Source organism: Meles meles, chromosome 17, assembly GCF_922984935.1.
Source record: "Meles meles chromosome 17, mMelMel3.1 paternal haplotype, whole genome shotgun sequence".
NCBI classification, from domain to species: domain Eukaryota; kingdom Metazoa; phylum Chordata; class Mammalia; order Carnivora; family Mustelidae; genus Meles; species Meles meles.
In genome coordinates this window covers 41,999,299-42,026,408 of record NC_060082.1, presented here as the reverse complement: position 1 = coordinate 42,026,408, position 27,110 = coordinate 41,999,299, and the positions used below count along the sequence as shown (strand labels likewise).

At 40.6% G+C, this 27,110-nt stretch overlaps 1 protein-coding gene and 1 pseudogene across 2 annotated transcripts in view; both read left to right on the top strand.

The window, feature by feature from the left end:
- Nucleotides 1–1,750: 1,750 nt before the first annotated feature.
- The window catches only part of MRPS14 (mitochondrial ribosomal protein S14), a 29,399-nt gene continuing 4,039 nt past the window's right edge, over nt 1,751–27,110 (top strand). Inside the window, exons 1-2 of one of the 2 annotated variants that reach the window (XM_045982106.1) lie at nt 1,751–1,878; nt 15,850–16,008. In XM_045982106.1, the coding sequence (XP_045838062.1) occupies nt 1,834–1,878; nt 15,850–16,008 (204 nt within the window). In that variant the 5' untranslated portion in view covers nt 1,751–1,833. Of the gene's footprint in view, nt 1,879–13,357; nt 13,529–15,849; nt 16,009–27,110 lie in introns of those variants that run through there. The other variant, XM_045982107.1, reaches the window with a different exon arrangement.
- On the top strand, nt 21,155–22,195 carry LOC123928187 (annotated as a pseudogene).

The window sequence follows — 27,110 nt, the reverse complement described above, 5'->3', positions numbered from 1 at the left end:
AGACTCATACTACAACATGGAGGAAACTTGAAGACATGTTAAGTGAACGAAGTCAGTCATGAAAGGACAACTGTATGCTTCCACTTACATGAGGTGCATGGAGTAGTCAAAGTCATAGAGATGGAAAGCAAGATAGTGGTTGCCAGGGGGTGGGGGTGAGGGAAGATAGTTATTATTTAATGGGTCCAGAGTTTTTGTTTGGTAGGATTAAAAAGTTCTGGAGAGGATGGTGGTGGTGGTTGTACAATGCGAATGTACTTAATACCACTGAACTCTACACTGAAAAAATGATAAAGATGGGAAATTTTATATTGTATATATTTTACCACATTTTTTAAAAAAGTTACTAATGCTATTTAAAGATGCTCTCAGAGTATTTTTACAGAAAGGAAGCAAAAGGCACTGTACACAAAGTTGGCTCACTCATTTGGTGAGCTGATTACAGATGACTCTCGGTTGTGGGGAGAGAAAGGCATCTCATGGGCTTACATTAGGAATGGATGTTTACCTGACATCGTCGGAAATTTTCTGATTCTACCATGACAGGGGCTTCTTTGTTGCCAGCTGGCCTCAGACAGTTCCTCCCCTGTCCATTAGATATGCTCCAGTAAACTTGGAAATTTAAAGAAAGGAGTCTGCATTTCAGCTTCCTTCCCAGAAGATGTAAATAGCACATGGACATCTCCTCGCTTCATCCATCAACGTATCCAAGATACGGGTCTGTGCCAAGCTGATACATACTCCTCCATACTTTTCTAACCAGAACCACCACCGTGGGTTGGTGGTACTAGCCTTACATCCAAAGGAAAGGGACCTCTCAAAGTGTTCATTCCAGATTCCAAGGACATCTGCTATGAAGATGACCTAAAAGTTCCCTGTATTACAGACTGAAAATAGCAGTTTTTAAAAAAAATTTTTATTTACGTAATCTCTACACCAAACGTGGGGCTCAAACTCATGGCCAGGCGGTCAGAATTCCCATGCTCTTCCAACTGAGTCAGCCAGGCCCCCTTGAAAAAGGTGGTTGTTGTTGTTTTTAATCTTTTAAAGAGTTTGTTTGTTTGTTTGTTTAACTGACAGAGAGAGAGGGAACATAAGCAGGGGGAGTGAGAGAGGGAGAAGCAGGCTTCCCACTGAGCAGGGAGCCCAGTGCGGGCCTCGGTGCGTGCGAGGACCCTGGGATCACCACCTGAGCGGAAGGCAGACTCTTAATGACTGAGCCACCCAGGGGCTGGGGGGGTGGGGTGGGTGGGGGAAGCAGTTTTTAAATGACAGTATTCCTACCCCCCAAACCCCAAGTGTTTTAATGTATATAAGAATCCTAGACAACATATAAAGAGAAATCACCAATATGATCATTATCGCCATAATAGTGGACAGAAAAGATCTGCAAAATCTACATGGGGGATTACAAAGGAGGAGCCGGCAATAATTGTAGGTTTATGGCAAATAGCATCCTAAAACTAGATGGAGGACCTAGTAGGAGGAGCAGGTTGAGCAAAACCGGGAAGAGAAACTGGTGACGAGGAGCTGGTAGTTCTGGGGGCGGAAAGAAAGGTGAATAGGGACAAACGTAAACTGAACGAAGTGTAGCAAGAAGCAAGGAGCGCTCCAACGCACCAAACGCATTAAAGTCGCACTCCCGGCTTTGTAATTTGTCCCCGGTTCCGTGAAATACCGCGAGAACGCAAAGCCAATAAGAAAAGCCCTCCAGCTGTGAGCTAAAGACCCGCCCTCCGTCCCACCCCCTGCGCCTCGGGCCCCGCCCCTCGCGTCCGCGCCGTATTCGGCCCTCAATGAAATTGCGGCGGTTCAGCATTTGCGGCGGACAATATGGCAGCCTCCATGCTGGGCTCTCTGCTGCGGACCGTTCGTCAGGTCAGGCCCGCGCCCTTAGTCCCACGCCCCGTCCTCTCCACTGAACCCCCAAGCCCACGGGTCCCCTACTACTCTGCCGCGTGTAGCGGCCAGTGCCGACCCGTCCCAGGGGAGGTCGGAGGTGCAGATGTAAATTTGATGTTCGTAAGCCTGTAACTGACAGGCATTGGAAGCTGCAGATTGCCGCCCATTTACGACAATAGAGTGCAGGTGGAGAAGAGAAGGGGTCGGCGGATTGAAGCCCCAGGGACGCCAACGTTAAGCGAGGAGAGCTGGACATAGACTTGACCGGAGTTGAGCAAGGGAGAGGGAAAGCCGTGAGAGTGTGGTGGCCCGAAAGGGGGCGACGGCAGCATTTCAGGGAGCAGGGAGTGGTCCGCTCTGTGCTCAGAGTTGACAGGCCAGTTAAAGAGCTGAGAATTGGCTATTGGTTTTCAGCAGCGTGGAAGTTGTTAGAGTTTTCATCATAGCAGTTTCAGTGGCGTGATGGGGGCCAAAGCGTTCGAGAGAGAACGCGAGGAAAGACACTGACCTTTGTTTTGAAGTTTTGCTACAAGGGGAGCAGAAAAATGGGTTGGTAGCTGCTGGAAGGAGAGGTGGGTTAAGAGTGGGTGTTTTGTGACCTTGTTTTTTCACGTGAAAGGAGTAACTTTTTGTGTTAACGGAAAGATCTTGTAGCGTGGGAAAAACGAAGAGGGGAGAATTGTGGAGCTGTACTTTTGAGTAGGTAAAAGGTGATGGGTCTCCTATTCCATTGTTTAGTCTTAGGGGTATGGACAGTTCATTGTCTGTGGAAGTGTTGTTCAATAGAAATATAATCCCAACTGCATTATGTAATTTAAAATATTCTAGGGCCACCTGGGTGGCTCAGTTGGTTAAGCGTCTGCCTTGGGCTTGGTCATGATCCAGGGTCCTGGGATAGGGTTCCACGTTGGGCTCCCTGATCAGAAGGCAGTCTGCTTGTCCCCATCCCTCTGCCCCAGTTTGTGCTCTCTTTCTAGCTCACTCTCAAAATCTTTAAAAAATATAAAATATTCTAGTACCCCTGTTAAAAAAATAAAAAGAAACATGGAATTAATTTTAATTAAATATTTGAAGCCTGCATTTCCAAAACATTACTTCAATATGTAATCTGGGACGACGACTTATAAGAAATTTGCATTCTATTTTCATACTAGGTCTTCAGAATCCAGTTTGAATTTTGCTTACAGCACATCTCAGTTTGGATGCCACATTTTCCACCATTGAAATGGAAAATGTCCTACAAAAATAATAAAGTGGTTTAATATTTACAGCTGCTTCAGTTTAAATTTTTAATGAATTAAAATTAAATAACCTTAGGAATTACATTCCCCAGTTGCACTAGTTACATTTCAAGTGTTCAGTAGCAATATGCAGTTAGCTATATTATGCAGCTAACTATATTAGACTGGATATTTAATAACAGGAGAGAATGTACAGTATGTGATCAGATACTAGTAAGTGGATAGTTGTAATAGTGGGTGTTTATGGAAATTCTCTCCCAGTTGCTTCCAATTTTATAATTAAAGAAGTCATCAGTGGAGTGTGAGGGTGTGAAGCAGGTGTTAGGGATTTAAGGGAAAGAGGAAATGGTGAAATAGGAGCAGACAGGAAAACTAGTGACAGGAGTTAGAACAAGTACAGTGATGTGAGAGAGGGACCAGGGAGCGGAGATTGGATGGAATACCATAATATACTTATGCACTGTGGAACTCAGGCTGGGTAAGGGGGAGACAGGAAATCAAAAGCCGAGTGTGAAAAGGTGGTAGGATCAATGAATTAAAAACCTAACAAGGGTGGTTGTTGGGGTGTTTGAAGATCAAGCCAGAAAGAAGTGATAGAGAATGAGGGGCGCCTGAGTGGCTCAGTGGGTTAAGCCTCTGCTTTCCACTCAGGTCATGGTCTCAGGGTCCTGGGATGGAGCCCCACATTGGGCTCTCTGCTCAGCAGGGAGCCTGCTTCCCCCTCTCTCTGCCTGCTCTCTGTCAAATAAATAAATAAAATCTTAAAAAAAAAAAAGTGATAGAAAATGAGACCCATAACACTGAGATAACAGAAAGCTTGCGCTTGTAATAAAAGACCTAGGGCATGGAAGGGAGTACAAAAATCACTGGAGGGGGAGGGGTTCAAGGAACAGAGAGGTCACGAGATAATTCATATATATTGAGATCACCAGGAATTCGGACAAGAATATTGGAAATTGCCAGTGTGCCAGGATCTAGATTCTTTGAAAAATGAGAGGGTCTATAGTAGACAAGGGCAGGAGTGAGGGGTCGTGGGAGGTATAAGCCAAAAGCGGGAGAGTCAAAGCTTCCTTTCAGGAAGGAAGGTTTGGGAGCTGCCCTGAAGACCAAGAAATACACTTCCCACACCTCCATTCCCAGTTATGGGAGAAAAAAAACTACGGAGGAAGCCATCAGGAGGGATTCAGGATTCAGCTAGAGGGAAAATCTGAAGATTTTAGAGGAGGATTTAGAAGATTTTGATGACTGTAGAGCATATGTTGAAGAGGGCCCCCAAAAGCATTTTGGGAGGTAAAGACAGGTGGGGGGGGCAGAAATAGGATGTGTACAGAGCAGAATGCAATCTTAATATATATAGCACTGTTAGAAACCGATAAAATATTGACCGTATAAATGTAGGCAAGAGACAAAACATTCACAGAAGAAATATTGTAATAAAGCAATAAATGATTTAAGAGTATATATTTCTCCTCTAGCCAGAAAAAAAAGTCATGCAAAAAATGAAAGATGTTAAAAAATAAATAGAAGCCTGTTAGATGATAGAGAAGAAGTTGATTAGGAATAGCTTGGAAAGGGATCGAAGGGAAATGTTTAATTGTGTTTCCTAAGTCTCCTTGACTTTCATTTTCATAGGGAAAAGTGCACCTTGGGTTGCCGATCAACACAAATTATTTCTTTTTTTTTTTTTTTTTAAAGATTTTATTTATTTATTTGACAGAGAGAGATCACAAGTAGGCAGAGAGGCAGGCAGAGAGAGAGGAGGAAGCAGGCTCCCTGCGGAGCAGAGAGCCTGATGCGGGACTCGATCCCAGGACCCTGAGATCATGACCTGAGCCGAAGGCAGCGGCTTAACCCACTGAGCCACCCAGGTGCCCCCACAAATTATTTCTTGCAGCCAGAATGTTCTCTCCTGTTCTTATGAATCTTATGTCGCTCATTTTCATGTTTGCTTTGAACTAACCATCTTCTGTCCCTTCCCCTGCCCCTAGCTGTATCAAAATCCTGACAGTCCCTTCAAAACTTTGCTGAAGCCCCCTCTAACATGACATTGTTTCCAGCCCCAGAGACCATGTTACTCATTTGACTCAGTCCTGTGACAGATCATTATTGAAATTACATTTGTGCTTGTCTTATTTCCAAGGATAATTGTAGAATTGTCTTCCCCCATGAGGCTTTTAGCATTGAATGCGTTCAGTTTCTCTTTTTCAGTTTATCTCTTATTAATAGATTGAAAAAAATGTTGGCATTCTAGTAATCTCATTTCCATAGCTGAAAAATTTTTTCAAGATTTCTTTATTTTAGAAAGAGAGAGAGTTGGTGAGGTGGGGAGGGGTAGAGGGAAACAGAATCCCAAGCAGACCCCACACTGAGCAGAGAGCCCCATCTCACCACCCTGAGATCAAAACCTGAGCCCAAACCAAGGATTGGATGCTTAACCAACTGTGCCATGCAGGTTTCCCTCTGTAGCTGAAATTTAATTAATTAACATGTAATGTGTGCTCTGGTTTGGGAGAGACTTGAGTTTTAGTGGCCTATACAGTCTGTGCCTTTACTATATTAAGAAACAAAACCAAGCTGTGTGTATTTGAAAATCTAATTGGCTTTATTAAATGATTCTGGAATGAGGAACCATCCCATCTAGCAAATGGAGGGGAACTCTCAGAAACTGTACAAAATAAAGGTTTTTATAGGAAAGAAGGTAGGGCAGGAGAGTTATTAGCAAAAGAAAAGGATTGTTCCAGGGCGCCTGGGTGACTCAGCCGGTTAAAGCCTCTGCCTTCGGCTCAGGTCATGATCCCAGGATCCTGGGATCGAGGCCACATCAGACACTCTGGTCAGCAAGGAGCCTGCTTCCCCCTCTATCTCTGCCTGCCTCTCTGCCTACTTGTGATCTCCGTCTGTCAAATAAAATTAAAAAAAAAAAAAAAAAAATTTGTTCCAGGCAAGGTCACTCTCCCTTAGGGGGATGAGCAGTGGGTCTTACTATGCTGGTTACTTCCTCTTCCTTTGGGTGATGTAGGGCCCTTGTGGCACTTACTGGTCCCATCAGAAAATTCTTGACTGACCAGTTAAGATTACTCTTGTTGGGGAAGTTCAAATTGTGAAAGGATTAGGCATTAAGCTATGGTTTGAGGACTCGGCCAAAGTAATGCCATTTTGGGCCTTTGGTTTTCTGTTTTACAGTTAATTGTCCCTTTTGGTCAAACTCAAAGCTTAACAGAAATGTGATCAGAATTGAAGGCATTAGCGCCACTCAGTGACCTCAAGTTCTAGCAGTTTTTATTATTCCTTTGTGTGGTATCCATAGGTCCTGACATTTTGGCTTACCCTCTGGAATATTCACAGGTCATGGTTTCAGGTTCTGTTTTTTAAGTTGGTCATTTTCTTTGTTCCTTAGATGGTTCAAGTCTCTTTTCTTAATTATTAAAAAAATTTTTTAGGGGCGCCTGGGTGGCTCAGTGGGTTAAGCCGCTGCCTTCGGCTCAGGTCATGATCTCAGGGTCCTGGGATCGAGTCCCGCATCGGGCTCTCTGCTCGGCAGGGAGCCTGCTTCCTCCTCTCTCTCTGCCTGCCTCTCTGCCTACTTGCGATCTCTCTCTCACTGTCAAATAAATAAATAAATAAATAAATTTTTTTAAAGTAATCTCTGTGCCCAGTGCGGGGCGCAGACTCATAACCCCAAGATCAAGAGTCACATGCCGTACTGAGCCAGGCAGTCACCCCCAGATGTTTCAAATCTTAGATCATTTGCTTAGTGGTTAGCAGCTGTGAACATGCATTTAAAACTTCTGAGAGGATACAATGCACCAGGGAAGTTATTACGATTAATATAAGCAAGATAATTCCCAGTATATGGATTGTGCTATAGAGCTATAGTCTTGGGTCTTGGGGACCCAAACTAATAAAAGATAAGTCAAAGAAAGACCCCATGGAAGGAGCTCTTTTTAAGGCTTGTGACTTGTTACTATGATTTTATGTAATTGAGTTTCCCTTTTCTTAGAAGTGTTAACCCAGGCACAGCAGGTGGTAGCCATAAGGACAGACACCTTGCTCAGATAAAAGATAATTAAGAGCTATTTTCTTATCAACAACTTTGGCTGGAGAGTCTAAGGATCTTTGTTGGGCTGCTATTGTTTAACAACAGATGTTGCAACAGCTTTAAGAATTAAGGAGCCATTCTTGATCATTTTTGTTTATCCCCAACCAGAGAAATACAGACCTGTCAAAAGGAATAAATCCTGAGTCATGAAAGCCTCTTGGTAGGTCCTTTTTAACAATGTGAATTCAGGGGAATCCACCAATAAGATGTCTTATTTTGCTTGTGAAAACTTAAGAGCACTGCTAGATTTTCTCCTCGCCTGAAATAAGAGAGGTTACTACCTCTTAGCAAGGGCCTGAGGATGTTAATCTTTCCAGGGAGTGCCAGATTAAAGGAAAGGAAAAGAAGAATGGGTTTTATGTGTATAGTATGGAGTCTTGATCTGTCCTCTTGGGTGGAAGCAGTCGACCTCAGTGTCAGGTACTTCTCTTCCTTGCCAGTTTGACTTCTAGGTCTGCAGCGTCTGTGTGGACCAGGTGTCAGGTCAAGTGTTTTTTTCCGCTTGTGTACTCACGGCTTAATACCTGTTAGTTCTGCAGCGGTGTCAGTAGTCAGGAGTTCTTGGTAAGGTCTTTTCCAGTGGGGCTCAAGAGCTGTTTTTCTCTGCTGATGTTTCCAAAATGCCCAGACCTCAGGCTCCAGATCGTAACCAATAGGATCCTTTGAACTGGGGTTGAGTGAAAGTTTTATTTACCTGTTGATGATAGGGTTTATTTAAGGTACTAAAGATTTACAGTAGCTAGTCATACTAGCATGAGACTACAAGAGATCAACAGAATATCATATACTGATAGAATTCCAAAAGGTTTGCAAGGGTTTTATTAATGTTTGTATGATTTACCCAGTGAGGTGGGTGCTTTAGTCTCTGGAGATCATGGAAAATATACTCCAGGTGGGAAACAACAGTTCCTAACCATTTCTTTGCTGTTGTGGGGACATCATCCTTGCAGCGGCGGGGGGGAAAGCTTCAGCCCATTCAGAAAACACACAATTAAGAACAAGAATGTATTGGTCACCCGTGCTAAGTGGCAGTTAAGTGAAGTCCAGCTGCAGGTGCTTGAAGGGTCCCCAAGGAGGTCTGAAGCCTCTGGGAGCACAAACCGTTTTTCCAGGATTATGGCCCAAACAGATGAGACATTGCTGGTAGACTGTTTTTGAAGGCAGATGCTTAACTGGCTGAGCTACCCAGGCTCTCCTGTTTGGTCACTTGAGAGAGAGAGAGATTGATTGATTGAATAGGGGAGGCAGAGGGAGAGAGAATCTTAAGCAGACTCCCCGCTGAGCACGGAGTCCCATGCAGGGCTCAATCTCAGGACCCTGAGATCATAACCTGAGCTGAAATCAAGAGTCTGATGCTTAACCAGCTGAACCACCCAAGCGCTCTGATACCAACTTTTGATATTAAAGCTTTTTTTTTTTAAGTGGGCCTAATTGGGCCCATAATTGGACATGGAGCCCAATGTGAGGCTTGAACTCAGGGCTCTGATGTCCAGACCTGAGCTGATACCAAGAGTTGGATGCTTAACCAGCTGAGCCACCAAGGCACTCCTCTTTTTCCTTTTCTTCCCACCTCCCCCCCTTTTTTTAAAGTAAGCTCTGTACCTAATGGCTTGAACTCACTACCCTGAGATCAAGAGTCACATGCTCTACAGACTGAGCCAGCCAGATGCCCCTTAAAACTTTTTTTTTTCCAAGATTTCATTTATTTAGGGGTGACTGGGTGGCTCAGTCAATTGAGGATCCTTTTAAAAGAAAAAAGAAAAAGATTTTATGTGTTTATTTTAGAGAGAGAGGATGTGAGCACAGAGGGGAGGGGCAGAGGGAGAGGGAGAAAGAGTTTTAAGCAAACTCCAGGCTGAGCAGGCAGCCCAGCATAGGACTTGATCTTACAACCCTGAGATCATAACCTGAACCAAACCAAGGGTCAGATGCTCAACTAACTGTCCCACCCAGTCACCCCAAAACTCATTTTTTTTAAAGATTTTTTATTTATTTATTTGTCAGAGAGAGAGAAAGAGCGAGCACAGGCAGACAGAGTGGCAGAGGGAGAAGCAGGCTCCCCGCGGAGCAAGGAGCCCGATGTGTGGGACTCGATCCCAGGACGCTGGGATCATGACCTGAGCCGAAGGCAGCTGCTTAACCAACTGAGCCACCCAGGCGCCCCCCAAAACTCATTTTTTAAAATAAATTCCTTGTGGGGCGCCTGGGTGCCTCAGTGGGTTAAAGCCTCTGCCTTCGGCTTGGGTCATGATCTCAGGGTCCTGGGATCGAGCCCCGCCTCGGGCCCTCTGCTCATCAGGGAGCCTGCTTCCTCCTCTCTCTCTGCCTGCCTCTCTGTCTACTTGTGATCTCTTTCTGTCAAATAAATCTTTTAAAAAATAAATAAATAAAATAAATTCCTTGTAATCTTTTTTTTATCAAGGAATTATTTATTATTAATTTTTCTGAGTATGATAATGATAAATTCCTTATAATCTTAACCAGCTTGACCACATATTAAAATTCCTTTTCAAAGATTCCTTTTCCACAAAACTTCTGTAACTCTTCTTTCCCCCTACATTTCATTTTTGCCTGTGTATCTTTAAACAACCAGCCTCATTTTAGGACAAAATTTTTTTCCCTTTAACAAAAAGTTCATCTCTATTTCTCATTCCTTTTTTTTTCTTTTTAACTGAAAACATCCTACCTTCTTGGCATATGGAGATGTCTCCCTTATATTTAGTAGCTTTAATCACATATATGCAAATTTTTAACTTTAGAAACTTTAATTTGTAGTGAAAACTAAGAAGTAAGTGTGAATGGTCTGTTAACCAGCATTCCTTAAATCTGCGAATTTATGCATACATTTCATTTTATGTAGAAGCACACATAGGTCTTTTTAAATTTTTTCATGTACCATTAACACATCTAAGTATCTTTTTGAGTATCTGTATAAGAATCCAAAAGTAGATGAACCTATGTTTAGTAATTAATGTTTTAGCATTTTGTCTTATTTGGAAATGACCTAGATATTTAATGAATTTAACTCATCATTTAAGCAAAATTTTAAGGTTTCAAGTACCAGAAAGATTTGGGGACACTATTTTAAAAAGGTACCTAAAACTTTTTATTTATTTAATCTATTTGTTAAATAAGTTTAGATTACCTACCAGAACTTTATTAGACAAAGTCATTATCCTAAAGTGTTACTTTTTGATGGGCAGATGTTGTAAGAGATAACTTAGAATAAAGTTTTATATTTAATGTTGATACCTTGAAAGGCTTGTTTAAGTTAGTTTTCATTTCAAGTATTTTTTCGTATCCCATGAAATTGAAAAACATTTGGGTTTCTCCCTTAGAGTTTTAGAATGCCCAAATTTTACAAGCACTTGCCTTCAAACCAACTAAATAGAGCTCTTTTACAAATTAATTTTAGCAGTACCGTGTGAAGGTAGAGAAAATATCTCCTACTACATGTATGGACACACAGACAAGATAAAAAATTTACAGCAGTTGTTTTTACTAATATTTGTGGAGAGGACATACAGACCTGATTTCCATATACCTCCCTGTATGGGGGAGTGAGAGATGAAAAACTTTTCCCTAAAGTTTTGTATTTGCTCTCAGGTCCTGGAGAAGATAAGGGTAGAAAATTTACAGAGAAAGTATCTAAATTTTCTTCAAGGTAGAGATTTGGAGTCTGTTATTAGAAATGCTAGAACCCTTTTAGCAGTTTGTATTCTAAAAGGACCTCTTTCATGGGGCACCTGGGGGCTCTGTCAGTTAACACATCAGACTCTTGATTTCGGCATAGGTCATGATCTCTGGGTGGTGAGATCAAGCCCTATATTGTGGGGCTCTGCACTCAGCAGGAAGTCTGCTTGGGATTCTCTCTCAAATAAATAAATAAATCTTTAAAAAAAAAAAAAAGATAAAGGGGCCTTTTTCCAGGGGGCTTGGTTGGCTCAAGTCAGTAAAACATGTGACTCTTGATCTTAAGGGTCATTAGTTCAAGTGCCAGCTTGGGCATGGAGTCTACTTTAAAAAAAAAAAAAGAAACGAAAAAGAGCATTTTTTCCCTCACTTTTTTTCCCTTCAGTCTCAGGTGATTGTGGGCTTGCTTAACATTTCAGAGATGTGATAAGATTAATCATTTCAAGGAACAGAGAATGAAAAAAAAAATTACAATTTTTTGTAGTGAAACTAAGAAGTAAGTGTGAATGGTCTGTTAACCACAAAATGGTCTGTTAACTACAAAAAAATTACAATTTTTTTTTTCAGGACATTCCAATTTAAAATTTACCTTTTTTCTTAAGAGGACAATTTTGTTTCAATATCTTGGTCATTTATAATGTGTTCATTTTGAGAGGAATAGGCGAGCTTTGGGCACTGGTAAAGATATGTAGATTTTAACTTTTTCTCAAGTTTCATTTCTGGTTTTGTAGAGATTTGTAAGACAGATTTTTATAAACATATAATGTATTATTAGCCCCAGGGGTACAAGAATCACCAGGTTTACACACTTTACAGCACTCACCGTAGCACATACCCTCCCCAATGTCCATAACCCCACCACCCTCTCCCGACCCCCCTCCCCCGGCCCAACTTTTTAACTAGATTTGTTTCTTCATATTAGGGAGATTTTTAACTAAAATGAGAACCAAAAGATTTCTGTCTTTGTAAAATCTGTATTAAATAAAGCCATTCAGCAGAGACTTTATTTCTGGTTATACAATTAAACCTTGGCATTAACCTTCTGTTAGTATAAAGTATTAGCTTTATACCTTAAAAAGTTTGCTGCTTTTCAGGGGACATGAATCTTTGTTGGGAGAAGAGGTGTCTGGGGTATATCTGCAAAGATCATTGCATGAAAATGAGTGAAGCTGGCAGGAGTGGTTACAGTAAACTAAACCCTACAGTTTGTTCCCAGTGAGTCTGCTAAATTTGCTTTCTGGCTTTTGGCATTTACAGGAATAGCCTATATACTTTGAACCTTGAGATTAAGCTGGAGTGCTCTCTGTAAATTATGGAGGGAAGGGGAAGTTAAAACAGGCAGATGGGGTGGATTTTAAGGAGCAGAATTTTCATTAGATGTGGACATTACTTAAGTCTGATTTTTGTTTTATCAGAGGAATCCCTACAGCCAGCCATTATATTAATAAGGCAATTCAGAGCTCTTTCTAAAGACTGTTTTTTTCCAAATAGAACCAATGTAAAGGGCCCATTCATTTTAATATTGACTCATACCAATGAGCCTTTTCATGGCTTACACAAAAGACAAGAGGCATCCAGAGGGTGTAGATAATGCAGCCCCCTTGATCCAAAAGTTTACTCCAAAGAATAGTCTAAGAAAGCGAAGACCTCATTGCATAGGTGATAAGAATGACGTGTGTACATGGTGTCCATTCTCCCACAAACGTGAATCGCCTTTAGTCATAACTCTCTATTCTGTGATACCAGGCAGGTAGTCTGGAATGGGATTTTCTAGCACTAACAAGCAACATAGGTTGAGATGACAAAGGCCCCTTATGGGCTGAGACCTCTTAAGACAAACTCATCTGAGAGCTGACACTGCCCGACAAAGAGAGCACAGCTTGTAACTGTGTGTCTGGGATCCCTAGTCTGTTCAGCTGGCCATGAATGTGCACCCCAGTATGTGCCCCCTCCAGATGGGGAATACCACAGAGACCACAAAGCCGAGCTCTTAGGACAGAACAAGAAGAAAGGAAACCCCTTACCCAGTGTTGGTGTTTGTGTGCCCATTAACCGCTGTAACTAAGCCTTGGAAACCCCTTACCCAGTGTGCTGGTGTTTGTGTGCACATTAACCGCGGTAGCTAAGCCTTGGGTCTCTTGGAGCCGGTCTTGTATGTGGGGGGTGGGGGTTGTGCTTCAGGTTTGGGAACTGTGTTGTTTTACATAATATCTCATTGCGTGGAAGTTTCTTGAGGTTGGCTGGTGACCTACTGTCAGTCTAACCCTTTCCTTGACCAACTTACCCCTAACACAGGCATCTTTGAGTTAGATGGCGAGTGCTCTATGTGCTCACACACTTGACCTGTGCCCACCAATTTTTTGCGGACTTTTGGTCTTCAAGATCCCCGTTAGCTGTACCCTTAGGTGCACAAACCAAGATAAACAAACATGCACCTCACCACAGGAGCACTAATGAAAACCTGTCACCGCAGACTGGCCAACAGAAGAGCATGTGCCCCCATCAGCGGCTACCGTGGTGCACTAAACGAGCAGACTCTGTTCAGGGAGACTGCAGACGGGAAATGGGAAAAGAACTCAACCAGTAAACCCCAGTAAGTGGGGAATGCAGGCTGGAACTGCAGGGTTAACTCAGGGTTAAACCTGATTCCAATGTGGGATTGCAGACTAAACCAAACGAGAAGGACAGGAGCTCTGTTAGGATCCCCGTCGGTTTAGATGAACCCATTCACCCCGGACTAGAAAGCCGGTTAGAGCAGTATCTCGAATGTAAGAGGTGCAAAGATGAAACCTAGGGGGGCTTAGCAGTGACCTTCTGAAATGGCAAGAAAGACCAAACTCAAAAAGGTTCACGGGGTGCCATGCCTGTGTTTCTCAGTGTCCCTGAATGCCATCAGAAATTCAATTCATAGCCTAGGGCTACAGCCACATCTGTTAAAAAAAACAAGATTTAACCAAGTATAGTTGGAGATCCAGTTGGCTTTTTTTTATTTTTTTTTTAAATTGTTTTTTTTTTTTTTTAAAGATTTTATTTATTTATTTGACAGAGAGAGAGGTGACAAGTAGGCAGAGAGGCAGGCAGAGAGAGAGGAGGAAGCAGGCTCCCTGCAGAGCAGAGAGCCCGATGCGGGGCTCGATCCCAGGACCCCGAGATCACGACCCGAGCCGAAGGCAGCGGCCCAATCCACTGAGCCACCCAGGCGCCCCCAGTTGGCTTTATTAAATGATCAAGATCAGGCAGCAGCAAGTAAGAAGGGAGCTCTAAGGATGCATACAAAATGGGAGGTTATTTTTGTTTTTGTTTTTCTTAATAGGAAGGAGGGTGGGGCAAGAAAATCATTAGCTAAAAAAAAAGGGGGGGGTTTGTTTTCAGGCAAGGTCACTTTCCAGGAGGTCTTATGCAGAAGGCCTCATCTTCCTTTGTGGGACTGGCCTGGTGGCACGAATTGGCACCCTTCAGAAAATTCCTGACCAATCAGTTAAGACTTTTTCTTGGGGAGGCTGAAACTGCTAGTAGATTAGGTATTAAGCTCTTATTTGAGGTCCCAGCCTGAGTGATGCCAGTGGGCCTGTGGTTTTCTTTTTACCAAGTAAACATGACTGTGGGAAACATACTGCCTTATTACTAGACATCTTGTGCTAAGAAATATTAGGCCAGTGATAATTTCAAAATACTTTTTACTCCAGCAAGTCTGCTTCCAAGAATGTACCTTGCTGATCTGTAGGAATGCATGTGAAATTTATGTAGGAGTTTACTCAGTGCAGCATTGTTTGTAATGATAAACGGTGAGGTGTGACCTAGATGTCTGCCAGGGGTTCCCAGGTTAAATAAATGATGCATCTGTGAGGAGGAAAAAATCATTTCCTTCTATTCTTCTAAGTTCTCAGCTGGGGCCCCTGTAACAAAAGACATGAACAGGAGAAAAGCATACAAATGTGTAAGTTTTACACGATACATGAGCCTTTATAAGGAATTGATAACCAAAGGGTTAAACCTGAGTATTTATGCTAGATCTGGTGAAGTGGGAAATTGTGGGAAAATGTGATAGGAGGAGTATGAGCTAAGTGTGGTAAACTCCGGGAACAGCAAGGCCTGTTCTTTCGGGTTTCTTTTCGTGTCCCTCCATCTTCAATGACGAGGTTGCCCAAACTCTATCAGGTATAGGGAAGACACCTGTCACCTGAGGGTCTAAACACCTGCTTCAGGGGGAGGTCAGAAAGTCTTTCCTGCACCTGCTCTTTCTCACATACCTCGTGCTTCATGTAGTTAATAATGTCAAGGTGCCAAATTTCAGCCACCACACATATTTTACAGGCCCTGAACCTTGTCAGGTCCACTGTATGGACAGTGGAATATGCAACCTAAAGAAAATGGAGAAACTTCAACATATGGATATGAAAGATCTCCAGAATATATTGTTAAATGAGAAAAAGGGGGAGGAGGGCTGAAATACGGGAGAAGGAGTATGTATATGTATTTGTACAGACAAAGATCTCTGGAAGGACACACAAGATCTAGTAATGGTGGATAGCTTTGGAAATAGAGGGGTGGTCATTGGGCAGGAAAGGGAGGAGGTGGGAGGGAGTCTATACTTTTTTTAAATTCTTTTTTGGTTTTTGAACCATATAACTATTAGCCTAAGTAAAGGTCAAACAGAATTATATTCAAAAATCTAAGAAAATTTTTCACTCTCTAACACACCTTATTGACATTATTAGCTACCACCATTTTGGATTAATGTACATTTGTGGAAGTTATTTTGAGTTAAGTCTATTAGATTAAACTATTAAAGTGATCCAAAATTATTAGAAAAAACCTCTTGGGTCATAAATAGTCAATAAAAGGTTCACAGGTTGAGAGAAACTGGCAGGGTCTGGGTCTGCTGATCCTTCTACATTGTTCCTTACCTTTCAGATGGTTCCTTCATCACCTCCAGGCCAAGTTCGAGGTTATTATGTAGACTGGAAAATGTTGCGTGATGTGAAGAGACGAAAAATGGCCTATGAATATGCAGATGAGAGGCTGCGGATCAATTCACTCAGGAAGAATACCATTTTGCCAAAAGATCTTCAGGTGAGCTGATGGATGAGTCCCCGTCTACCCCAAGATCATTCTCAAATCAGAGCACCATTGATACTGTTGTGACTTAGTAACAATAAAATATCTGGAGAATATGATCAGAATCTCCTAGTCAACATAAATGAGCACACTTGAAGTGATTTTGGTGAGTTTCAGCCTGAAGAGAACTATTCATTCCTAACTAGCCTTTTAACTGTTTCACTAGGTGACCCTTAAAAAGTATTGGTGTGGGGCGCCTGGGTGGCTCAGTAGGTTAGGCCTCTGCCTTCGGCTCAGGTCATGATCTCAGGGTCCTGGGATCAGGCCCTGCGTCAGGCTCTTTGCTCAGCAGGGAGCCTGCTTCCCCCTCTCTCTGCCTGCTTGTGATCTCTCTCTCTGTTAATAAAATCTTAAAAAAAAAAAAAAATACTGGTTCATGGTAACGACACAAATTGAGCAATTATTTTGACCTAAGATCTCCCCCGCTCCCTGACTTCTTCCCACTCTCTCAACTGTCAAGGCATTGGGAGGCTCTGCTGACCCATGAGGCTGGCCACATGCCTGGTAGGTGGCCTACACTGGTCCTCCCCCAGGGCAGTTCCGAGCCTGCCTCTCTGAACTCCTTTGCCCACTTCTGTGTGCTGAGGTGGCTTTCCATCTAGGTTTACTTTCTTGTACTCCTTGAGTAAGAGGATGTCAACCCTGTTTGACTTCCCGAAGCATAAGGTCCTGCACTTACCTGGTGACATAGAATACCTCCATTCAAGAGTCTTGTCAGGGCGCTTGGGTGGTTCAGTCAGTTAAGCAACGGACTCCTGATTTCAACCCAGGCCATGATCTCAGGGGCCTGGGATCCAGCCCTGCATCGCTGGGCTCTGCACTTAGCAGGGAGTCTGCTTCAGGGTTCTCTCCCTCTCCCTTCTCCTCTCCTCATCTCTCTCTGTCTCTCTCACTCTCACTCGCTCGCTCTCTTCAATAAAGAAATCTTTAAAGAAACAAAGCAAAAGAGTCTTATCAAGGAGTATAACTCAAACTTGGGACTACTGAAACTATCAAAAGCTCAGAGTGAGATTAAAAAAACCACTTAAAGAAGCTGGCTGAGTAATACACAGGCCATTCATTACTATGAATTTTTAAAAATCTTGTCTAGATTAGCCATCAGCAGAAAACTGAGTGCCCTGAACCACTCTGTTAGGGCCTTTACCATACGGCATTAAGCTGCTTGCCTATATTTAGGGAGTAGTAGGAGGTGGCCCCTGAGAATCAGCTTACGGTGCCACGGAGGAATTACTGAAGACCCCCAGAAGAAACGGCTCTGGTATGAGACCCAGCAGTAGCTTTTCAAAGACTCTGAGAGTTGTAGGAATTGATCCTGACTCTGTGTTGCCTACCAAGTAGCGAACAAATCAAACTTATGCCCCCAATTTCCTCATTTTAAAACTGACTTCAGTGTTTGGGGGAACAAGGAGAGGTATATGTGTTTGTATATGGTAGGTTCACACATACGTCAGTAACTTAGAGCTCTTCTACGACGGCCTCCACGGAACTTCACTTGCGGCCTGGTGATTTCTCCTCCCCAGTCCACTCTGCAGCGCTTACTGTCTACTATTCATTGACTAGCTGTGTTTTTTATAATTCTCTAAGTATCTCATAGTGGGAACACATGCATAAGCTTTTGGAGATTAGGAAATAATTCCTTTTTTAGATGTGCAACATATGTATTTGATAATTCTTTTTTGTTTTTTAAGATTTTATTTATTTATTTGACAGATCACAAGTAGGCAGAGAGAGAGAGATGGGGAAGCAGGCTACCTGCTGAGCAGCAAGCCCGATGCAGGGCTCAATCCCAGGACCCTGGGATCATGACCTGAGCCAAAGGCAGAGGCTTAACCCACTGAGCCACCCAGGCACCCCTGTATTTGATAATTCTATATATTTCTCAGTGTGTACCATGGTTAATGTAGTCATTGTCACCGTACAACTTTATTACAATATTATTGACTATATTCCCTATCTCTGTCACTTATAACCAGGAGTGTATACCTCTTTTTTAAAAAAACTGAAATTAATTGACATACCATATTATTATTATTATTATTTTTTTAAGATTTTATTTGGTAGACGGAGATCACAAGTAGGCAGAGTGAGAGGAAGGGAAGCACACTCCTCGCTGAGCAGAGAGCCTGATGTGGGGTTCGATCCCAGGACCCTGAGATCATGACCTGAGCTGAAGGCAGAGGCTTTAACCCACTGAGCCACCCAGGCGCCCTGCATGTTATTATTTTTAAGTGACTAACACATTGATTCAAAAATTCCATACATTACTTTTTTCTCTCCTAAGAAAGACTTTATTTATGTATTTGAGAGAGGGAGTTAGAGCATGAGCTAGGAGCAGTGGGAGAAACAGGCTCCCAGCTGAGCAGGGAGCCCCACATGGAGTTTGATCCCGGGACCCTGGGACTGTGACCTGAGCCAAAGGCAGATGCTTCACTGGCTGAGCCACCCAGGTGTCCCATCTTTTTTTTTTTTTTTTTAAGATTTTATAATTTATTTAACAGAGACCACGAGAGAAGGAACACAAGCAGTGGGAGAGGGAGAAGCAGGCCTCCCGCAAAACAGGGAGCCCCATGTGGGGCTCGATCCCAGGACTTTTACCTGAGCCTAAGGCAGACACTTAACAACTGAGCTACCCAGGTGCCCCGTCCATCTATTTTTGTTTTTTAATTAAGTGTATAGTTCACATGCACTGTTCGTTTCAGGGATACAACATAGTAATTCAGCAACTCTGTACAAAATGTTTTGCTCACCAGCAGTGTAGTTACCATCTGCCACCATGTAACACTATTTACAATACGTTGACTATATTCCTTATGCTGTACATTTCATCTCTGTGACTTACTCAGTCCGTGACTGGAAGCCTGTACTTTCCATTTCCTTTCACTCCTTTTGCCAAGGTATCTACCTACCTGCCTTCTGGCAGTCACCAGTTTTCTGTTCTTATGGGTCAATTTCTGCTGTAGTTGTTTATTTGTTCATTTGTTTTGTTTTTTAGATTTCACCTATATGTGAAATCATAGGGATTTGTCTTTCTCTGATTTATTTCACTTAGTATAATGAGTATAATGAGTCCATCTATGTTGTCACAAATGGGATTTGTCTTTCTCTGATTTATTTCACTTAGTATAATGAGTATAATGAGTCCATCTATGTTGTCACAAATGGCAGGATCTCGTTTTTTAAGGCTGAATAATATTCCATTGTATATACACACCACATCTTTATCCATTCATCTATCATTGGACCTTTGGGTTGCTTCCATATCTTGATTACTATAAGTAATGGATAGCATAGGGGTCCGTGTGTTCTTTGGAATTACTGTTTTTGTTTACTTTGTGCAACTACCCACTTGTGGAATTCCTGGATTTGTAGTATTTCTGTTTTTCATTTTTTGAGGAAACTTCATACTGTTTCCCACAGTGGCTACACCAGTACACATTCCCGTCAACAGCAGAGGAGCCCATTTACTCTACATCCTTACCAACATTTGATTTTACCCATTCTGAAAGTTGTAAGCTGATAGACCTCATTGTGGTTTTGATTTTCATTTCCCTGATTGTGATGTTGAGCATCTTTTCATGTGTCTTTTGGCCATCGATATGTCTTTGAAAAAAATGTCTATTTAAGTCCTCTCCCTATTTTTTAATTGGATCATTTGTTTTTTTGGTATTGAGTTGTTTAAGTTCTTTTTTTTTTTTAAGATTTTATTTATTTACTTGACAGAGAGAGACACAGTGAGAGAGGGAACACAAGCAGGAGGAGTGGGAGAGGAAGAAGCAGGCTTCCCACTAAGCAGGGAGCCCAATGCGGGGCTCAATCCCAGGACCCTGGGATCATTCCCCGAGCTGAAGGCAGACGCTCAACAACTGAGCCACCCAGGCACCCCAAGTTATTTAAGTTCTTTATGTACTTTGGACACTAACCCTTTATCAGATATATTGTTTGTAGACATCTTTCCCCATTCAGTAGGTTGCCTTTTTGTTTTGATGATAGTTTCCTTTGATCTGCAGAAGCTTTTTATTTTGCTATAGTCCCAATAGTTTGTGTTTTTGTTTCTCTGGCCTGAGGAGATATATCTAGAAAAATGTTGCTAGGCTGATATCCAAGATATTGTCTATGTTTTCTAGGAGTTAAATGACTGCAGGTCTCACATTTAGGTCCTTAATCCATATTAAGTTTGTTTTTGTGTATGGTATAAGTAAGTGGTCCAGTTTCATTCTTCTGTAGGTAGCTGTCCAGTTTTCCCAACACCATTTATTGGAAAGACTGTCTTTTCCTCATTGTACATTCTTTCCTCTTTTGTCATAAATTAATTGACCATAAAAGCATGGATTTTTTTTCTGGGCTTCCTATTCCATTGAACTGTTGTGTCTGTCTTTGTGCCAGGACCATACATCTGATTATTACAGCTTTGTGGTATATCTTGAAATCTGGGATTGGGATACCTCCAGCTTTGTTGTTTCTCAGGATTGCTTTGGCTATTCAGGGCTTTCTGTGGTTCCAGACAAATTTTTGTTCTAATCCTTTGAGAAATGGTGTTGGTATTTTGATAGGGATTGCACTGAATCTATAAATTACTTGGGGTAATACAGACATTTTAATAATAATAATTCTTCTAATCCATGACCATGCAATATCTTTCCAGTTTTTGTATTATCTTCAATTTCTTTCATCAGTGTCTTACAGTTTTCAGAGTATAGATTTTTCAACTCCTTGGTTAAATCTGGCAAACATACTAAAGGTAGTAGATTATTCACTTATAAAGCCAACATGGAGGTTAAAGCCTAAAAACTAAAGTAGAATAATCAATTTTATCTATGAAAATTGGTCTAAAGATACACAAAATAAGAGATAAAATATGACATCATATACATAAAACACGGAGGGCAGGAATATAGTGCTTTTAGTTCATACTTTAGCTACAGTCAATGTAATATAGACTGTTAGACATATAAGATGTTATATATAACCCGCTAGTAAGCACAAATGAAGAAGTTAAATAGATACACAAAAAATAAAAAATCCAAGCATAGCACTAAATATCAAACCCCAAGGGAAGAGAGCAAGAGAAGGGAAAAAAACAGACAAATACAGTAAGGACACAATGAACAACTGGTAATAAGTGCATATCTATCAGTAATTATTTAAATGTGAAGAACTAAATGCTCTAATCAAAAGACATAGTGTGACTGAATGGATAAAAAAATAAGACCCAGCTACATGCTGCCTACAAGAGACTCATCTTCAAGACCTAAAGATATATACAAACTGAAAGTGATGGGATAGAAAAACGTATTGCATGCAAATAAAAATGAAAACCAAAAAAGCCAGGCTAGCAATACCTTAGGCATGTTTTCTGCACTCTGGGGATGGCAGAGGGAGAGGTAAACCAAGGTTTCATTTTGGAGCTTATTACCTAGCACTCCACAGGCCCGTGCCAGTCCACCGTCTCCCTGTACAAGCAGTTCAGGAAGACAAGCTGTGAGCGCAACACTTAGAGAATGATTAAGGAAAGCTAGATTTTCATTTAATTCCTGTTTCAGGAATTTCCTCTTAAGTAGAGAATGAAGAAAACGATCAGACTTTTCAGAGACACTAGCGTCTTCAACAGAAGGAAACTGTTTGGTATTTCAAGAAAATTTTAAACACACAGTGAATTTGAAGAAAGTACATACTTGAAAAATACCTTCAAGAATGTCTGTGCAGGGGTACCTGGGTAGCTCAGTTGATAGAGCATGCTGCTCTTGATCTCAGGGTTATAAGTTTGAGCCCCATGTCAAGTTTTAGAGATTACTTAAAAATAAATCTTAAAAAAGAAAAAAAATCTGTGCATGTGAATCTAAATCACTTGGTACTGAGGCATGCAGTGATCTCCAGAGTGACTTTGTAAAAGAAGACCTTCCCAAACAAAGATTAAGAAAAAGCAAAATTGGTGAAGAGATTGAGGAGAAAAAAACACCTTTGGTGGCTAAAACTGATCAAAATGTACAGATCAAAGACTGACCTGTCTCAGGCCATCATTGCTTTATGAGTTGCATCAGCTATGGCTGAGAAGAAACCCAGCCTTATTCAGTCGGTAGACCACTGTGGGTTAGATGATAAATTGTTATACTGTAATAGAAACAAAGACTTTATGGGTGTTTAATTAATAATTTTTTTCTCCGATATTTCTGGGGATGATGACTCAAAAGATAATATATTTTAAAAGGAAGATAGAAACCATTAGGGCTTAGAGAGAGAGAGATCTTGAACATCACTTTAGGGTACTCTGTTATATAACTATGAAATAAAATGAAAATTTAGTATTTTAGATAAATTTGGCAAAGAAAATTTGACATTTTTTTTAAAATGTGAAAAGAAACTTAGATCATGTTTAAAAAAATAATTTGAGCATTTCTGAAAGTCAGGTTTTTGTTCTAAGTTTGTATTTATTTAAGTAATCTTTATACCCAGTGCAGAGCTCAAACACATGACCTCGATATCCAGAGTTGTATGCTCCACTGACTGAGCCAGCCAGGTGCCCCTGGAAGTCAGTTATAATAGATTGTTTCGTTTATTATGGTAAAAAAAAAAAAAAAAAAGCTTTATTTTAAATATTAAAAAATAGTGGTAAATGTCTAAACCTCAAGTGGTCTAAAAACGGCTTCCTGTTTCCTTAGTTTATGAACCTTGTTTTGTAAGATAGCAGGAAACAAGGGCATTAGATGATGATAAAGGAATTAGTCCACCCAGAGGATATATTATTTGTGACTATCTCTGTACCCAACATAGGAGCACCGAAATACATAAAGCAAATATTAATAGGTATAAAGGGAGAGACTGGCAGTAAAACAAAATGGGGAGCTTTAACATCTGATTTACCTCAGTGGGTAGACTGAGAAAGAAAATAAGGAAGCCATGGCTTTGAGTGACACATTAGACCAGACAGACTAGCATATATGTAGAACATGCTGTCCAAAAACGGCAGAATACACATTCCTTTCAAGTACACAGGGAACATTCTCAAGGATAGATTACATGGAAGGTCATAAAACAAGTCTCAGTAAATATAAGAGGACTGAAATCATATTAAACATCTTTTCTGACCATAACAGTATGAAACTAGAAATCAGTTATAAGAACAAAACACAAACACTTGAAGAATAAACAACACGACATTAAACAATGAATGAATCAGGAAAAAATCAGAGAAAATTAAAAAAATACATGGAGACAAATGAAAACGAACACAGTAAAGTCCAAAATATTTAGGACACAACAAAGGAATTTCCAAGAGGGAAGTGTAAAGTCATACAGGCCTACCCCAAGAAACAAGAAAAATCTCAAACAACCTAACCTAACACTTAAAGGAGCTAGAAAAAGAACAAATCTCAAAGCTAGTAGATGGAAGGAAATAATGAAGATCAGAACAGAAATAAATGAAGTAGACATGGGAAAAAAATAGAAAAGTTCAGTGACAGAGCTGAATTCTTTGGGAAGATAAACGAAATTGACAAACATTTAACCAGACTTACCAAGAAAAAGTAAGGAATGAAATAAAAAATGAAAGAGAGGAAATAACAACTGATATTACAGAAATACAACGGATTGCAAGAGAATATTTGAAAAATTATATGCCAGCAAATTGGACAACCTGGAAAAAAATGGATGAATTCCTAGAACCTGCAGTTCCCCACAGCAAATCAGGAAGAGAGAAAATTTGAACAGACCAAGTACTAGTAATGAAATTGAGCTGGTAATCAAAAAACTCCCAACAAACAAAATTCCAGGACCAGATGTCTTCACAGATATAGTCTATCAAACATTTAAAAGAAGAGTTAATATCTGTTCTTCTCAAACTATTCCAGTAAATAAAAGAGGAAGGGAAACTTCCAAAACTTCTTTCTACATAGCCCCCATTACCTGGTACAAAAACCAGACAGAAACACTACAAAAAAAGAAAACCACAGGCCAAAATCTCTGATGAACATAAAATAATAATATTTTTAAAAATAAGCAAAGCAATGTCAACAGTACATTGGAGGTTCATATACCATGGTCGAAGGGATTTATTTCAGAGATGCAAGTGTGGTTCACTTGTGGCAAATGAGTCAACATGATATTCAGACTAACCGGAAAGGGTAAGAACCATATGATCATCTCAGTAGATGCATTTGACACAATACAACAGCCATTCATGATAAAACTCAACAAAGTGGATTTAGAGAGAACATACCTCAACATATGAAAAATCTACAGCTAGTGTCCTACTTGGTGGTGAAAAATTCAAAGTTTTTCCACCAAGTTTGGAACAAGACTAGTCTGTCCACTTTCGTTGCTTTTATTCGACATAGTACTGGAACTCTGAACTGCAGCAGTCACACAAGGGAAAAAAAGGCATCAAAATTGGTAAAGAAGTAAAGCTGTCACTGTTTATAGATGACTTGATACTACATAGAGAAAACACAGGAGCACCTGGATGGCTCAGTTGGTTAAGCATCCAGCTCTTGGTTTCAGCTCTGGTCATGATCTCAGGGTCATGAGATTGAGCCCCGTGTTGGTTTCTGCGCTAAGCACAGGGTCTGCTTGAGAGATTCCCTTTCTTCCTCTCCTCCCCCCTCTCCTCCTTCCTCCACTTACATGCGGTGCATGTTCTCTCTCTCTCTCTAAAATAATAATAAATGATAAAATAATAGTAAATAAAATCTGTAAAAGAAAAAACCCAAATGACTCCACCAAGGAACTGTTACCTGATAAATGATTTTAATAAATATGCAAGATAAAAATATGGCATTCCTCTATAATAATGAAGTAGCAAAAAAGAGAAATTAAGAAAACAATCCCATTTAGAATTACACCAAAAAAAATAAAGTACAGAGAAAATATTCTTTGAAGCTTAATAGTTTGTGTTAAGTTAGTGGCTTTTGTATGCATTTTTTTATTTAATTTATGCACTTTTCATATGTTTGAGTAATTACTGTGCTTTCTCAGTCTAGCACAGAGTCGGTCATACTTGTCATATTTTAAGTGAATATTAACACACACACTAATATGCACATAAATGAGAATAAAATCCTTAATTTTAATTTTATTAATTAATTTTATTTAATTAATTTTAATGAATGCAGGCTTCTGTAGTAATAATCTCTTTATCCTCCATCTCAACCACTTTTCCCCTTACCAGATTCATTCTCTCTATTGCAAACAGTCTTTTAAAAATGTAAATCTCAGCCGATCTCTCATCTTTGCTTCTCTAGCAGTCAGAATCTTTACCATAGGTGTCAGGGCTCTGTTACCCTACTCCAGCCTCCTCTCAAACCCATTCCCTCTTATTGATCTGCAGCCCAGAGGTTTCATGACTCAAAAATCATGAGAAAAATAACCTAGCTTTGTATCTTAAGGAAGTAGAAAAAGAAGAGTAAACTAAGCCCAGGTTAGCAAAAGAAAGGGAATAACAGGGCACCTGGCTGGCTCAGTCGGTAGAACGTGCAGCTCTTGATCTCCAGGTCATGAATTCAAGCCTCACATTGGGTGTAGAGTTTACTGCTTAAAAAAAGAAGAAAAAGAAAGAAAGAAAAAGATTAAAGCAGCAGTAAATGAAATAGAAACTAGAAAACACTATGGATCAATGAAACTAAGAGCTGAGGTTTTGAAAAGATGAAATTGACAGATCTTTAGCTAAACTAAGTTAAAAAGAGCAAGAACTCAAAATCAGAAATGAAAAAGGAAACATTACAACTGATATTACAGAAATACAAAGTATCATAAGAAACTGATATGAACCAGGGCGCCTGAGTGGCTCAGTTGGTTGAGCATCTGCCTTCAGTTCAGGTCATGATCCTGGATCCTGTGATTGAGCCCTGCATCTGACTCCCTGCTAAGCAGGGAGCGTGCTTTTCCCTCTCTCTCTGCCACTGCCCCTGCTAGTGCTCTTTTGCTCTCTGCCAAATAAATAAAATCTTTAAAAAAAAAAAAAAAGAAAGAAACCTTAAATGAACTATTATATTCCAACAAATTGGATAACCTAGAAGAAATAGATAAATTCTTAGAAATATACCTCCTGGGCGCCTGGGTGGCTCAGTGGTTTAGGCCGCTGCCTTCGGCTCAGGTCATGATCTCAGGGTCCTGGGATCGAGTCCCGCATCGGGCTCTCTGCTCGGCAGGGAGCCTGCTTCCCTCTCACTCTCTCTGCCTGCCTCTCTGCCTACTTGTATCTCTCTCTGTCAAATAAATAAATAAAATCTTTAAAAAAAAAAAAAAAAAGAAATATACCTCCTAATAAGATTAAATGGAAAATAAATAGAAAATCTGAACTGAGCAATGATAATAACACTATTGAATTAGTAATCAGAAACATTTCAAAAAAGCCCAGTGCCATATGGCTTCCTGAGCAAATTCCATCAAACATTTAAAGGTGAATTAATACCAGGGTGCCTGGGTGGCACAATTGATTAAGTGCCTGAATCTTATTTCCAGCGTGGGTCACATGATTTCAGGGTTGTGGGATCAACTCCTGCCTCAGGCTCCTCACTGGGTATGGAGCCTGTTTGGAATTCTCTCCTTCTCCTTCTCCTTCCACCCCTCTCCCTTCTCCTAAAATTTTTTTTTAAAAAGACATTAAAAAGAAAAAAAAAAAAGGTGGATTTAATACCAATATTTCTCAAACTCTTCCCAAAACTTGAAGGCAAGGGACCACTTCCAAATTTATTTTATCGAGCCAGCATAACCCTGTTACCAAACTCAGATAAGAACACTATAAGGAAAGAAACTACAGGGGTGCCTAGGTGGCTCATTTGGTTAGGCTTCTGTGGATAAACAAGTTTAAAAAAAAAAAGAGGTAAAACTGTCTTCGTTTGTAGATGTGATTTTTATAAGGAAAAACCTAAAGATTGCACCAAATACTGTTAGAACTGATAAATGAATTCAGTAAAGTTGAAGGATATGAAAATCAGTTATGTTTGTGTAGACTAAAAACAAAATATCTGAAAAAGAAATAACACAATCGTATATATAATAGCATCAAAATCAGTAGAATATGTCAGAATCAACTTCAGGAAGGGAAAGATCTGTATGCTGAAAAC